Consider the following 16940-nt stretch of genomic DNA (forward strand, 5'->3'; position numbering starts at 1 on the left):
TTTACAGCTGTAATTGAAAAAAGGAAATGGCTGGGATAAACATGGCAGTCACCTGACAAACAATTGCATCAACAATTCCACCCAGTCGCACATGCATGAATGTCTTCTGTGCTGTCATGGGTCAACAGTGCAAAGAAATAAAAAAATCCTGCTTTCCGATTGTGGATGGACAGAAAAAATGGCCATGGTCGACATGCCATGGTGATGGAGGACGAAAAAGGGGGCTGAGTGTGAGGTGGCGGATTAGTCATGGTGACCCCGTGACTTACATTTTCTCTGCATGCCTCACACAGCAGGGAGTGGCCAAAACCAGAAAGAACAGCTGAGAAAGCACAACACAAGCACAAAACATCTCTCTCTCTCACTCACGCAGGCACCAAAACATTCCACGTCTCCACTGCCAGGAAACCAAACTTGCTGCTCATGAATACACCAATGATGAAGGAGCTGATTTAAACTAAACAACGCAAAAATAACAACAGTGAAGCCATATTTCTAAATATGTAGACAGATGAGCCGATCCAACATGTATCACATAATCATAAACCCTCGTATTTACAAAAACCCATAGCACCAATACAACACACATGATGAGGATGTCACATCACTTTCTTGTATATAAATGCTTTCATATGTGTAGTTTTTGTTCTCGAAATCCCCACAGCTTAACATACTAATATAAAACACTTTCATATAATACAAATACAAACATTTTTCCACAGAACCATCACACTCATTCACACATGGGGGCACAAACATGAAGTGAAACTCCTGTGTGTAGTGTTTGTGTCTACTTGTACTTTCCTTCAAACTCTTGTTAATTGTCAACTACAGTGTATGTTTACAGAGATTATTGGAAATGTTATTTCTACAAGTTAATGAAGTTCAACAAAATCTGCATATACAAACAAGTCTAATATAGCCTCAAAATGGTCATCAAAACAAAACAAACCACTAATATCACCTGGAAATATCCTACGATTTTTAACTGAAGTGACTATTGTTGTATTGTTGTTAACACTCCTGTCCAGAAGTTGTTCCTGTGCCTGCCACATAATAATGTGCACCTGTAAAAGACCAAACTTAATTTGGCAACACCTTGCTTAACATGAAATTTAATAAAGCGTAAAATATAGCCTTGAGCTTTTATCAAACCCCCAGGCTGTAAGATTCTGCAGCCTCTGGAGAGACAAAAAACTCAACTGAAGAAAAACACATCCCTCAATGCCATTTATAGTATTTTGTTTTTATGTGCTTTATCTAACATTGGACTGAATTAAATATTACATGTATTCATATTACATTGCAGTCTTGTGAATGCTGCATTACATGTATGTAATAATATAGCAACCTGCAATATTTTTTCTCATCATTTTGAGAGCCTTAATTTTTGCTCCCCATTCGCTGGGTTTTATCATACAGCAATGTGCAAAACTATATACTGGTTCAGTGTAAGTGTGTGTAATTTAATACTGTAGGATGTTGTTTCAGTCTCTTTCAATTTAAAAGGGTCAACTCAAAGACATATTTTTCTACTTACTCCTAGTGATCTCTAGCTAGGCAGAGAGCAGTATCCGTTTCTGTTTTACCCGTGCTCAAAGCATAGACAAACTCAACAGGAACTTGTCTTTCCAAAAACAATGTCTAGGGGACTTTGGATAATCCACTGACCTCACGGTCTACATTTTTTATTAAAACTACTATTAGTGTTGTTTAATTGTAATTTACCCCTACTCTCTGAACAATACATAAAAAGAAAATCCAGGTCAACAGCGGTTTAAAATGATATAAATAAGAAAATGTTGTATTATTCAGTGAAAAGCCTTAAAAATGTACAATCAATGTAAGAAATGCCTTTTACCCTGCCATTGCTGTCACACCTCACCCCATTCCTTATCATTTACTGCTTTGGCCTTATGCTGAACCAAGAAAAACCCTGATAGGATTGTCAGATAGGCTCATCATAAGGGGGATTCTGCCAGTCTGCTTGGTAACCCATGATTGCCCTTCTTTAAAACTCATCATCATGGCATATTTTTTAATATGGTTCCATAATGGCACTCATCAGCTCAACCCAAATAGGCTTCAGATTAGAAACTCATTGGTCTGTGTCATTACAATTGGCTCTTATTCATATGACTATCTATAAGGAATAGGCTGGACTGACAACAGTGCACAGAAATAGAAAATGCAAATGATGGATACTGTAATAACTATCTGGAATGGTGAGGTAAATATAAGAGTGAGTAGAAGCCTGCACCCTTACTTCACTGTCCACGTCTAAGAATTTCCCACCCTGAAATGAATGTGCCAGTCTTATAGCTGTATCCCGCATTGGGGATAATCCCATAGACACTCAAATAATTCACAAAAACATTGTGTGGACTCATTCCAAGCATGACTGAAAATTACTTAAAGGGGGTTTATCTAACAGTGATTTCTGAAGATGCAGTGTGGTGGAGTAGAAGAGTGCTAAATTACAGTGTCTTATTAATGACATGCCTTGACAGGAATGAGGCAGGTACGGCTACAGTCGTCTAGACAACACTGGCCTTTAATCAGGCTGCTCTATGGTAAATTAAGCAGAGCTGAATACACATGGAGCACAGGATGAAAGAAGTGGGTGGGAAGCATGGTCCTTCCCTCTGATAAGCAAGCAAGAGAGGGAGAGGGACAGATGGAAACAACAAGAGAAACAAATGGGAAACCATGCAACAATGGATCTAACTGCGTTTTGTGTAAGTATAAGTGTAATCTTGTAGGCACTACAATTTGTCAGTGTTACTTTAATGCAAATCTAAATTTGTCAACATGAACAGCAGATAAATGAAACAAACCTGAGGAAAATCTCCATTCCTAGGGAGGTTGAGGCTGGAAAAGTCCACGTCGGGGAATCCCGAGTACATGTCCATGTGCACATCCGGAGTGGTGGTAGTAGTGCTGCTGTTCAAGTGGTATTGCCTTGAGGGGGAGGAAGAGGTTTAGTTAGTTCAGCTATTTTTTAAACTGCTACTTAACTTGGTAAAACTGACACATTTCTTCGCCCTTATACAGTTATACAAATTACAACCACAGCCTTTGACTACTGTGCAATAAGCAGCTCCAGTAGAGAAATGAAAGGGGCACTGAAAAGCATCTCATGTGATCAAGTGTCAGAACAGAGGATTATGTTTTCTGAAGATGGCAATCTAGCACTGTAATAATTAACAGGGTAAAAATACTTTCAATTGTGTTTGTTGACGACTGTCTGAAAATGTTATTATTGAATAGATGGATGCCAATGGAGTGAAGCTATTTGCTCTTGTATCTTTCTTTATTACAGTGTCAAAGAATGAATAACTGTTCCTATAAAAAAAGAAATCTGCATCTGGATATTTAAAGCCAACAAAACTTCAACTATTAAAAGATACAAGAAGGATAATAGTAATAACAATAACACATATCTTCAGACTGGCAGAGAGAGTTTGAGGTTTAAATAAGGTAGATGAGAGAAAGAGAGGTGAGTCAAGGAACAGAGAACAAGAGCAACTCCTACCCGCTTTAAAGATCCAAAGTCTGCCTTTCATTACTACCAACCATTCTCCTTTAGCCCAATGTTAATATCAGACATGTCCACAGACCTTGGGTTGCCAACATGAGATATTTTCAATTTCTTGCTGAGTACAAGTCATCATAACGTAACAACCAACTTTGCTGACAGTGGCGGACGAACACTCAAAACGAAAGCAAAACTAAACCTTCGTTAAGGTGGAACTGTAACTCTACCGTCCCTTGTTCTTCTCATCCAATCATGTGCCAGGGCTCAGGCTCAGAGGGATTGAGCTGGGCCAAAGCTATTCACAGGATTTGGCTTGGTGTCCTACCCACAGGCCAGAGATCAGCGAGACTGATTGATTTAAGTTCAAAACACACCAAGAGGATGAAAGGCCAGTGTATAGAAGCCAGTCTATGAAAACATGGCTCCTGTGATTTTCTGTTGAATTTTCCAAACAAAACGCAGCAAAATTCAATATCTAACCATGTCCGTGTTCAAATGGTATATTTTTGGTTAGTATCCATTATCTGTTTCAAAGTCATCTTTTAGATAACCACACATATCACTGGGTTGTGATGTAAACACCATTTTTTATTTGAGTTTTACCAATAGTGAACACAAATGCTTGTTAAAAATCCAAATCTTTTATGATATTTGTTATTGTTCTGTTTTCTGCAATCAAGCAAAGAAGTTGTTGAGTGTGACAATTAACTTTTAGCCAACACATTGGAAAAAGCCAGATTTACCACTCTAATCATGATGAGTGGTGAACCTATTTATATATTTTAAAAAAAAGGTCATGAGATCATAATCGTAAAGAATCTGTTTAGTTCTCAGAAAGATCATAGCACTGTGAATGGTAACAGTCATCCACAATGGAAATCCCCTTCCTGGCCCTTTGGCCAACAGTGATATGACAGCGATATTATTACAGCAGAAGTCTTGGCAGGCCGGCATCAGCTGCTTTCCAACAACACAAAGCTGGTTAGGGGCTCTCAGCCAAATAAGCTGATTGTGTACATGTAGCCTTCCCATACTACGCAGCCTGTAGCTGTGTACAGATCACCATTTGAACCATGTTATTTAACAATCTCTTATTTGACGTTAAAATCATACTGGCCAGACATGTAAATCATTGTCATGTCATCTTTAGACATTTTACAAAGATACCTAGTTATCACAACTGGCTGAAATTATGTTTTAATGGTGCCTTTTAATGACTTATTTCCTGATAGACAGTCTGCATTTGTTATTAGTTATTAGAAAAGTGTCGTTTCAAACATTATAATGTTTTTAAGGTGGATTTTCAGTTCAGTCTTAAATTTTGATGCAGTTTTAAAGGCTATGAACTTCTAAGTAACTTTTCTTATGATTTAGAAAGGAGCAACAAACTAGTTCAAAAAGTTTCAACCACTGACACCTCACAACATTTTTACACAATATCAATGTATTAATGAGCAGCAGGACCATGCCAAATGATCTGTAATTTAAACATAATTTGAGCAAATTCATTGAAAGACAGCTTCCGTAGAAGTCCAATAAAAAGTCTAAGGCTACTTCCATAGAGAGACATAGCTGTTTATCAAAGAGTAAACAATGACTTCCAACAATCACCAACTGATTCCTTGGAAGAACTCTTCCTTACAGCCCGCACAATAATGATGTAACTGTCATGCTATCAACAGTGTGCAATCTATGATCTTTGAGTCACACCACTGGAAGCACTCCAGTTTGGCTACAGGCAGTACCAACAGTGAATAACGCAGAGAGGGCAGGCAGCAAGTCAAACCAAACTGAGGAGCAAGGATATCAAAAAGCTCACCTTGATTCACTGTCTCATTAGATCAAAATGAAAAAGGTAAAAGAAAGAGGTTCTGGTGTTTTTCAGCAAATAATGTTCAGTACCACGCAATATCATGTAGTCCTATTTCACAGAGCCATGTTGACCGTAAATACTGCACACAATCTGAGCCTTCAAGATTGATAACTGAAGAGTTTGTCATAGACAATCAGGAATAAACGAGACATAAAAGTAGAAGTAGGTCAGTGGTCTGTTTCTTATTCTTCTGCTGTAAATAAACACCCAGACTCAACTGTGTGGGACAGACCTAACCACAAATTACCACAAACTGTTACTGTTGTTTGCTAACAGTGGGCCTTATTTTCCCTCTTTAAATAGTTTGTAAATTAGAATTACCGCCCCGCGGTTGTAAGCCACTTGGAAGAAATTGAATTTAAAAAAAAGGAGGTATAAAATGTATTTTTTGGCTAAATGGAAGTTATCTCTATATTGACTCTTTAGTCAACTTGTGTGTGAAATCTGGAATCGCCAATTAATTCTTAAATTATGGCTTAAAGCCTATTTTGAGGTCACAATGATCTTTGACCTTTGAGTCAAAAGTGTCAGACCAACTGTGAAATATGGCCACAATCTCCCCTTCTGTTCCTGAGTTATGGTGTTGAATAATAGTGTTTTTCCAGGACGTTATGATGTCATCGTGAAGTTGACTTTTGACCTTTTGGGTAAAAAATTTCATCACTTCATCGTAGTATCACATTAAACATCTTTAATTTGTATTTCTTTTGTATGAACAGTGCGGTCTGTAAGTAGTAGACGGTGACATATTACTTATTGTGAATATGAGGGTATACTGCTGCCTTTCAGCTCTCAGAAGGTTTGAGGATGTTAACATCCAGACCAGACCCAAAAGCCCCCAAACAAAGAGGTGTACATGGCTGCAGTACAGGACTGACAGGGCATCACCAGGGAATATACCGAGCATCTAGTGATGTCTATGGTCCCGAGACTTCAGTTGATGAATCAGTTCAGTTGATGCTGATACCGATATACCAGTGATAATTGAATGTAACCTAAAAGCAACTGCATCCTGATACATCAGAGCACAGTCCTATACAGTTCTGTGGTCCTGCAACAAAAACTACCTGTGTGAACCTTAAAAATCAAAAAATGTTAACATTATGGGCTCATAGTGGGCTTTGTGAGCCCAGTGGCAAAGCTCAACGCACAGTTACCACTTTTAATTTGGTGGCCTATGTTGTGATGAAAAATGCGGAGCTCTAGGTGGTACTTTGGCCAGACTACTTAAAAAGAAGATGACACACTTTATAGTCACCGTTTACGAGGTGCTTTTGGATGGAGACACCAGGAGAAGGACTGGTAGGAACAAATGGTCCAGATGGAGTTATCAATGAAGAGAGAGGTTTTAAATCAGCAAGAACTACCAGCTGTTATTGGATAACAGATGACAATCACAATCACCCATTCATCTTTATTCTGTCTCACTGGTAATGCTATAATCGGAGTAAAACTGTAGCCTATTTTTTCCTGGGCTATCAGCTAGTTGAAGAACGTACAATGAAAGTGGAAAGTGTTATTACCTGGAATAGACCTGTTCCTGTTTTACTAACCCCCCATAGTCAGAGTCTCCGTGACGTTTTTATCACCACTCATAAGAATAGTTTCTACTGTGCAGAGGTGACTGATGCACGTCAGTCAGTGCAATCACAGCACTGCTTGTTCTCAATGGCCATGTGAGCAGACGACTAAGGGCTTTCAAGTTCAATCAATTACATCCTCACTGTACAGTGCAAGTCAATCACACTAAGCTGCAGCCTGCTCTGTAGCCTGTAGATCATGGAAGAAAAGAGGAGCGAATACAGGGTCATGTGAAAAAGAGGCTGACTGGATATCAGAAGTACTGAACTGGGTGAAGAAAACAGGACTAGAAAGACATGGAAAAACTGGAGCTTTAAGACCTGTTTACTTGGTCAAATTGAGAGCAGAGATGAAAAACGTTTGAAGGGCTGCAGCAAAATGGTTACAAAAGAGTGACCTCGTGATTAGAGTCCTGGAACAGGACAGTCTGCTAGGTCACTCTGGGACAAAACATTTATTGACAGAGAATAATGCTGAATTAACACCTTTTCAGACCACAGGACATTGTTCCTGCTAGATGAGGGCCTTCACAACACAATAATGAAGTCCCAAGATGATATTCAATCACACCAATCTTGCTAAAACCACAGTCTCATCATGATCATACATGCATATTATATTTGTAAGACGGAGAGTGGGAGAAGGCGGGTCTTGTAAAACCAGCTTGATGTCAAAATATTCTACTTTGAGTGAATCTGAAAACCACAGACTGTGCTCTCACATCATCTGATGGTTGGACTTTCAAAGAAACGCTGCACAGACAGCAAAAACAATATAAAACACTCCCCCGAGTTGTGTATAGTATGACACAGGTTTGGTGATGACTAAATCGAAGTCAATTTAGACATGTTGCCTCTAAGAGAATGGGACCTTTAAATGAATAATGAAGTCATTATCCATTGAATCACAAAACAGACACTGTATGTAGATATACAAATCCACATATTCATGATGTTTGCTTTGGTAAAAACACTACTATGCTGATGTAAATTTTTAGTAGACACTGATAATTACCATGATGGGGCATTCCACTAAAAGACGATATTATGTAGTTACACTACTATTACAGTCAATACCAGTTCTTCGCTGTTCACAGACACTGCTACACGCCAGAACTACAACTATAACTACTGACAGTAGTTTCAGATTAGTCCATGTCTTTTGCTTGCATACTCGTGCTCTCTGTCTCTCGCTTTCTCTCTTTGACTAGTCATGGTGTTGTTAATATGTCATTTAAATGTCGATAACATTAAATGGAGTTTCCATCCCTAGTAAAAACTCCAGGTCAGACCAGCCACGCTAAACCGAAGCCACGTAAGAAAGCGCAAGCTGCCAAATTCAGATAGTTGGTTCAGCTGTGTTTTTCAACTACATTGAAAGTGTATTGGGTTGTGACAGCAATGCTTTGGCTCAATGGATGCAGTGTAGACACTGACAAGAACTGCAGCTGCTTCTGGTCTGTTGATGTGCTTCTTATGGTACACGGCCAGTGCGGACAAGATGTGCCTTTGAATTACACATTCTCTCTCCTTCTCTGGGGGTGGAAAGAGACAAACACCTCTCATTTAGCGATGAGGTCATAAAATAAGAGTAGAGTTGCAAGATGTTGAGATTAACCCCCCTAGTAAGGCTGACACCAAGGAGGTCTGATAAAGGAGACCATCCCCAATGACTTGAGCTGGTGGTGTAGGGTTAGGGGTCAGGTTAAAAGTGATTTTTGGTCTGCTTGTGTTAAGTCACTTAAGGTGACAGGAATGCAATAATAGGATCTAATATTTAATAATTAATAATCAATAAATATACGATTTGAAAAAGAACTGTCTGAAACGCTTAGTTAAACACCCAGTTAGACTTCATGCATTTCATAAAAGGATCAAACTTTTTCCTTTAGGGCTGGCACGGCATTACAATGCAGCTGCATTTTTATTGCAAAGCATCACATTAATCACTGGACACAAACATAGCCTCAAATGTACTCAATTATAAGTGAAGCAGAATCCCTCACCCCTAACCGTAAGCCTAACCCTATGATAAAATACTTTGTCACAGAATACACAACTGTGACTTAATGGTATCTGTCCTGTATAATATCAACACTATGAATTACTTATAACAGTGTATATTCCAGTCTGTGTCCTATTAAAAAGGACAAATAAAGGGGAAGTGTGTTTGTTTGCCACGTGGATGTGGCTGTGGCAATTGTCAAATATACACCATTAGCAAAATATTCATAAGGCAACTCAACACCACACTCATAATAACTACATATAACTGCACAATACTTGACAGTACCAGGGCTAATGGGACATTTTGCTAGCTCATTTGTGAAACTCCTGTGGGACGTTATCGCCCACATTCAACAGCTCTCAGCCCTCCATCCTAAGGTCGTTGCCTGTTGTGAGTACTGAACATGGTATTTGTTATGGAACATTCTCAGCCACCATGTATGGACTAGTGCACAGTGCACTACTTACGGTCATGTTTTCAGCAGATATACAGTCATTCTCAGCTCATGACAATGCAAGGTATTGTCAAACGTGTTTGTATTAACTTACTGGTTTCCAGATTGCATAGGGCAGTGTATGCTGTATCCAGCCTGCTGAGAGTAGGAGCCCCAGGAACCAGAGGAGGCATATATTGAACTCTAAAACAAAACAAAAGGAAAATCCGTCATGCTACAAAAAAAGAAAGAAATATAACATCAAACATCTGAAGTGCAACAGAGCTTTCTCATAATGTTAAAAAAAACAGACAACAAAGGTTCTACATGTTCATCCCTCCAGCAATGAATGCTTTGGCAAAAATGGCCTTGTATCAAACTTAATTTGTTATGTTTAAAATTCAGAGCAAGAAAATGCTATCACTACCATCACACCCCTGCATTTTGCCAGGATGTTTTCATGTCAACATCAGGTCTTTAGATGAAAGAGTATAAGCCCAGTCAGTTCAGCTAAATCCCAATACATATTTTCACTACTTATCCCTAGTGGTATCTTAGACAGGCAGATAGTTTCAGTTATATGAGCAGAGGTTTTGAGAAATTCTCTGGAATTTCTGTCGCTACCCCATTACAGTGGAAGGGAGCGGGATTTTATTAGTGGTGCTCAAAGACTATTGGGACAATTTCTTTGGTGGCGATTACCCACAGTAGGATCACTTCCTTTCTCACACATTTCTAGATGACTGTTCCACGACGCAGAAGCCACATACACCAGTGCTCAGATATTAAACAGTAAATATGTGTCTTTAGGTTTATGTACAGCTGGAGTGTCTTTACCCATGATGCTGTATATGAGACATTGGGGAAAGTGCAAAGAAAAGGGCCAATAGGTTCAACCCAGTTTAACTTTGTCAGTATGTCATTTATCAGTTCTGCCAACACAAGAAAAGCATTGTTTTGTACTTATTACATAGTTTAACACACATATCCTGTAGCAAGAGCATGTCAAGCTATAGTAAACTTCTAAATAGTGAGACAGTAAATGAAATGACCCCAGTTTACTCTTTTTTTTTAATCTGACCTCTGTAAAAGTGAGCTCACATAAAAGGGAGTGATAAAAGAAATTGAACTGCATTTGTATACATACTGCAGGCACAAGGACATGACTACAAGAAAAAAAACAACCTATGTAAGTTAATTGAATATGCATATGGCGCCTGAATAAATGTAATCAAAATCCCTAACATGCCTCCATGTTAGAGGGGGCCACAGAGAACAAGCTGCTGTCCAGCTGAGGGCCTTCTGGATGCAGGTAGTTCTCCCCGTCCATGGCCAGCGCTGAGGGGAGGGTGGGCATCAGACCACAGCTTCACACATGACCACCAGCTGACTTAGGCTATGCACCCTCCGACCGCCACCCACGTGCTGGCTGTGTTCGAGATAGTACTTCTAACAAGGGCAGATACACTCCATGACCTGAGGAAGACAGCAGATATGGAGGGATGTAGGGGGAAGGGAGAGAAGGGTAAAAGAGACATAAGAAGAGTTGTAGAGAAGTATTTCCAGCAAACATGGGGATCAATATCACATCAGGACTTTGGAAAGTAGACGAATGCTAGATTTCACTGACTTATTTAACTGGAAATTAGTACGGGAAACAAGGCAATAGTACCAATAAATAAAGTATTAAAGTGTGGCTAATTTCACTTCTTTTAGAGCACATCCTGGATAAAGCTTCGTAAAATGTTTCACCTGCACCTCATTAAAACTAAAGAAAACAGAATGAAAGAGCATTGGCCTACAATAGAAAAGAGATTCAAGCATATTTTATGTAAACTGATTATTATGGGCTGAATTTAAAATGTTACTTAACACTTAACAAACAGTAAACATAGACCAAATAAAAACATAAACAAGAGGTCTTAGGTAAGAGTCCACCATAGCAATATAAACAGGTACAGTTCATTTCACAAGAAGACACGGATTCAGACATATTCACTCTTGAAGACTTCATACCGCAGGAAAATAAGAATATAATAAAGTGAGAATGAATGTTTCAGTGTTTGTTAAATTAATACCTTTCATCATATGATGCAAATTAGACAAATAATTGGTCTTTTGGCCACACAAACTGAATCCAGATCTTATTTGTAATGCAGTGTGATCTTATATTTATTGATTGACAGCTCTCATTAGCTGGTTGTCATCTGACATCACTCAAGGTTCACTGAGGGCCAATTAAAATCCCAGCAGGATGTCCACAACAGAGCGGACCAGTTGGGGTGCAGAGGAACAGGTACTTGATTATCAAGTTATAGTGGTATCTGACATGACATGCAGTCAATATTATGACTGACACAACTTACTCCTTTGTTGGTGCAGATTGTTTTATTTTGTGTTACATATGTTGAAAACCTAGAGTTAATGTTGATACGCAAAACAATTAATTTTCACGATTATAAAGCGTAATCAGGAAGACCCTCTCTCTTACAAACAGATGTGTGTTTTACAGCTCAAGTGTCAGACACAATGACATGTCAGACTGTATGGACACAGGCAGAAGACGTCCTGCAATGCTAACAAGCTCCCCACTCCAGTATAGAATATAATATAATATAACTCCGTTTTATTTTAGTCATGTCTATTTTTCAAATCAATGAAATTAGGATGATAATAATAGTCCTATTAATAATTATAGGCTGATAATATTAGTCTTTTATTAGGCTAATCTTTAATCTGTAATGTCATTCATGTTGTTTTATTTTATTTTATTTTATTTTTTTAAAGCAGTGGAAGTTCTGGATAAACTCACATTAAAAAGCCTGTAAGCTTTTGACAAGTCCTGTTTGATTCTACTGGATGAAAGACCTGAACCTGTTGCCTCTGTGGGCTGAAGGTGGGTTAAGATTCACACGTGCATGTGCATGTCTGAGTTGTACTTATCACACGTGTGGGATTTTTATAAAATAATCACACGAACGTACATACATGTGTCTCGTCCTCCATGACCCATTTCACCCCCCATACACAGTGCTTAACAAATGTATTAGACCACCACCCAGTGTAAGGTGTTTACCACCACTGCCCTAAATTAACAGTATTGCTGATTACCAAAATATTTTTTTATGTTTCTGAAATGGTTAATCCACCAGCATGTGCAAGCTCTTTAATTAAAACGATATCTTTAATGCTAAAACATAATTATTGTTGTTATCCATGAATTTTCAAATTTACTGTTTTACAAAAAAGCAGACAAAAATAAGAAAGCACATTATTATTTTTTGATTGCGATGCCAAATTACAGTTATTTAAGCTAACTGAAGCAGATGTCAGGCACCACAAGATTTTATGGACTAGAGACAGAAGGAAGACCACTGCTGATCTTCAGGCAGAGATTAATGCTTCTAGATCAGAATCTGAGAAAGTCTCCAGAATGACCATAAGCAGACGACTGAAGGAACAAGGCTTAAAGGGAAGAATAGCTGCTAAGAAGCCATTATTGAGGCCTGCAAACATCCAAAAATGCTTAAAATTTGCGAGGGAGCACAAACACTGGACTGTAGATGACTGGAAGAAGGTACTCTGGACGGACAAGTCCAAGTTTGAACTCTTGGGTCAGCATCGTCGTGTTTATGTCCGCAGAAAAGCTGGAGAACGTTTTGATGCTAGATGCATTGCACCCACAGTGAAACACGGTGGAGATTCCATTATGGTATGGGGTTCCATTTGTGGAAACGGCATGGGCAAATTATTTAAAATTGACGGTATCATGAACAAGAAGGTCTACCACAACATCTTGGTGCATCATGGAATCCCTTCTGGATTGAACCTGATTGGTCGTGGGTTCATATACCAAGGAGACAATGACCCCAAGCATACTGCAAAGCTGTGCAGAGACTACTTGACCAAGAAAAAGGAATCTGGAGTACTGGAACTGATGGACTGGCCAAATCAAAGTCCAGACTTGAATCCTATTGAACAGATCTGGGATTTATTGAATTCAAAAATAGATCACACAAAAGTTTCATCCAAAGCAAGTCTCTGGGAACAGCTAGAAACTATATGGAACTCAATAACAAAAGAGACTGTCGAAAAGTACGTAAAAACAATGCCACCAAGATTGCAAGCTGTTATCAGGGCCAAAGGAGGTCATACAAAATATTAAGATTTTTGGTTAATATATGTGAATAAGGACTATTTAGTTGTTCCAGTTTATTTGCCTAATAAATAACAATACAATTTTTAGTTTGAAACAAGTTTTTGACAGATTTCTAAAATATTTGTGTTTTCTCGTTTTTATGACAGGTGGTCTAATAAATTTGTTAAGCACTGTACATACATACACACACACACACACACAATTATAAAATCAAAATATATATAAAAGCAGGGGGCAAAATGCACTGGTTATAGTGGGATTACCCTTTTGTTTACATTTACATCACAGATTTCACTCGTTAAATCTGTCTGAATAAATTAGACACACTCTTATAATTGGGAAACTGATCACAATGACCTACTTTCTTCTGATATGGTTTCACACAGATACCAACTAAGTCTGGCAGCTTGTATTTATGCTGCCTTACACTAAGGATTTATGACAAATTTGGAATAATGTGTATGAAGTCCGCTTTAGCTCACTATCTTAGTATATGCATTTAGACAATAGATCTGCTTCTCTGAGGTTTATGGGAACACAGATTGTACACTACTGATTCTATGTCTGTCTGTCCGTCCGTCCGTCCGTCCGTCCGTCCGTCCGTCTATATATATAAAGTATTTCTGATTCTGATATATATATATATATATATATATATATATATATATAAACAATCCTTCTATGTTACTCCCAGGATGAAAGCTTAACAAAAATCCCACAAATCTCACAAGTTTGACTGCTGAATCAAGCCAATCCCTCAGCACTCCACAATGCATGTCTGTGTAACGTCAGTAACACTCCCTTGCCCCAAACTAATCAAACTGTTACCTTCCTTCCCCTCTGCCTTCCTTCATTCCTTCCTCCAGTTTGCCCCCAATCTGGAACCAGCCAGACGTGTTCACTGGGGACAAAGCTGAGGTAATAAATCCTAATAGAGTTTATGAGGGTCTAAATAAGAGGGCCTTTGTGTGTCTCAATGTGTGTGTGTGAGACAGAGAGAGAGAGAGAGAGAGAGAGAGAGAGAGAGAGAGATTCATCACTCGCACAGCCAATACACAGGGTGGCCATTTTATCTTCAGGCTACCAGTGTGATACAGTCTGGATAAGGGTGAAACAAATGTGGGGAAGCCCAACACAAAGAACCAAAAGGCAAACTTTCTAAGCAGGAGGTCTTAAGCAAAAAGGATATTAGATATTTTCTGAATATGTATGGACAGCTTCCAGCCTTCGAGGTCCAGATGAAGGCAGGGATAGGAAAGCAAGGCAGCTCGGGGCAGCCAGGGAGTGTGTATTGAGAGCTCAATGCAAACACCCTTAGAACGCTGAAAGCTTGGATGCATCAAAAGGTTCTTGAGCATCTTGCCAGTTCATCTGGGTCAAAAGGTCTTGATATAGTCCTACACTATTCCAAGATGCAGGTCTAATGCACATTTGTATTCAATCTGAATGGGATCACGTGCAGTATTCAACCTGGTTTCACACCTTCCTTCAATCAAAACAGCATTTATGTAATGGACTACTGACCTACTATAAAAAAGAGCATAGAGAGGACGAAAAAAGAGAGAGAGAGAAAGTTCATGCAAGTGGGTGAGCGAGAGAGAGAAACTGAACTGAAACTTAATTTTGTTACTATATTTAAAGTGATTCTGTGTTATTCATTGAATTCTGTGATTCAACAGTGACGTGTGTGAAACTATAGTTGTAGACTCATGTCTTAACAATTACATCCACAGAATATTTTGTGACAGCTGTCTGAATGCACATTCAATAGAGTATGTCATACACAAGCTTCCAGTATGAAAGGGGAAATTGAGAAAGCTCAATTCAACAATATATCGGTGTATGTGAAAGCCAATTGCCCAGTAATACAGTAGCCAGCTGAATTATTTGATCAATAAGTGTAACTACTAAAAATAATCCTAGTTTTCCCGATTAGCCTCAGCATCAACCTCTTCATTGTCAAACCCCCACCTACCACCATTGCAAAAAAGACAGAATTTCTTATTCTTAAGTGTTGTGTCTTCCCACTGTCTTACCATAATGCTCTATCCTCTGTTCCCCTTGCCACCCATAGCCACGTCACCCACCACTATGATACGAGTTACTGTCCCTTAGCAACAGAAAAATGGCACCCCCTGTTCCCTAACCCCCACCCCTCCAGCGAGCCTCTGAGGATAATCGATACTGATCATTGTAAGAGTGGTCCCAGCTATCCCCTTCCTGTAAGGCCTCTCATTACCAGAAAACAGCAAAACCCCCTACTACTCCTAACCACTGCAGAGAGGAAGAGGAGGTGATGCAGAAAGCTATCAGTAGGGAGAGGGTTGGAGATATGTGAAAAAGAAAACAAAAGATAAAGAACAAAACATGCCCAATGCAGCACAAGGGAGTTCATTCATCAAAAAGCAGCACATACACACATAAATCATTACAACCCTGCTTGGTTATTTAAAAATGTGTTTCTATTGTCAATATTTGGATTTACAGTCAGATGTGTATGCTCTATATGCTGAAGAGGACAAGGCCATTTCAAAATAACACATAAAACCTTTGTTATAAAAACAGTTCAGAGAGAGAGAGAGAGAGAGAGAGAGAGAGAGAGAGAGAGAGAGAGACTCCTTTCAGTGTAATCTGTTAAATCTGTTAATTACTTCAAAGGTTAGTGCTGGTTTTTGCACAACCCCCTCCCATGTGTGTCTCCTTCCATCTCTCTCTCTGTGGGTGGCCTGGTGCAAAAGCTCATTGCAAGGGAGATTAGGGCATTTCATGTGCAATAATTGTAAAATCTTTAAAAACTCAAAACAAGCCCTGCACTATATGCTGAACATGCCAAAACACACAGACTGGTTAATCTGGGCAGAAGGACAGCAAACATGGATATTTAGTCACGTTAGAAACAGTATTTCCAGCGATGTGGGCACATTATAGGCCAGTTGGTTCCCTTTGGCTGCGTGAGTCACTGTGTCTGTCTGTCGACCAGACAGACAGAGGTTAACAAGCAGCATGCCTCTGTCACTTCAAAAACACAAGATGTGGGTTTACTATGTGTGTTGTTAGTTACGGCACCCAACATTTGCTTGCAAGTACGTTAGGTAGGAGGTAAAGACAGGCTGTGGTAGGAAGGACTGCCTGGTTGTATGCTGGTGGCCTTTAGTGAGTATCAGTGGCGGCCAGAGCACATGGGGATCATCCAGCGAAGTGTGACTTCCTTAAGCTGCTAAATCACGATTAGCGCTCACGAGGAGAACAACCACCCTGCCTGGCGCGTGTGCCATCTCACTCACATGTGGAGTGTTGATATACAATCATACTTCCGCACACACACACACACACAACTAAATTATTTGTG

General features: G+C 39.2%; 1 protein-coding gene across 1 annotated transcript in view; it reads right to left on the reverse strand.

Moving 5' to 3' along the window:
• The window catches only part of sbno2b (strawberry notch homolog 2b), a 61659-nt gene that overhangs the window by 36088 nt on the left and 8631 nt on the right, over positions 1 to 16940 (reverse strand). Inside the window, exons 2-4 of the mRNA XM_070909084.1 lie at positions 10682 to 10908; positions 9548 to 9636; positions 2838 to 2961 (exon numbers count right to left, since the gene is read on the reverse strand). Of these exons, the coding sequence (XP_070765185.1) occupies positions 2838 to 2961; positions 9548 to 9636; positions 10682 to 10789 (321 nt within the window). The 5' untranslated portion in view covers positions 10790 to 10908. The remainder of the gene's footprint in view (positions 1 to 2837; positions 2962 to 9547; positions 9637 to 10681; positions 10909 to 16940) is intronic.

Source organism: Enoplosus armatus, chromosome 7 (assembly GCF_043641665.1).
Source record: "Enoplosus armatus isolate fEnoArm2 chromosome 7, fEnoArm2.hap1, whole genome shotgun sequence".
NCBI lineage: Eukaryota > Metazoa > Chordata > Actinopteri > Centrarchiformes > Enoplosidae > Enoplosus > Enoplosus armatus.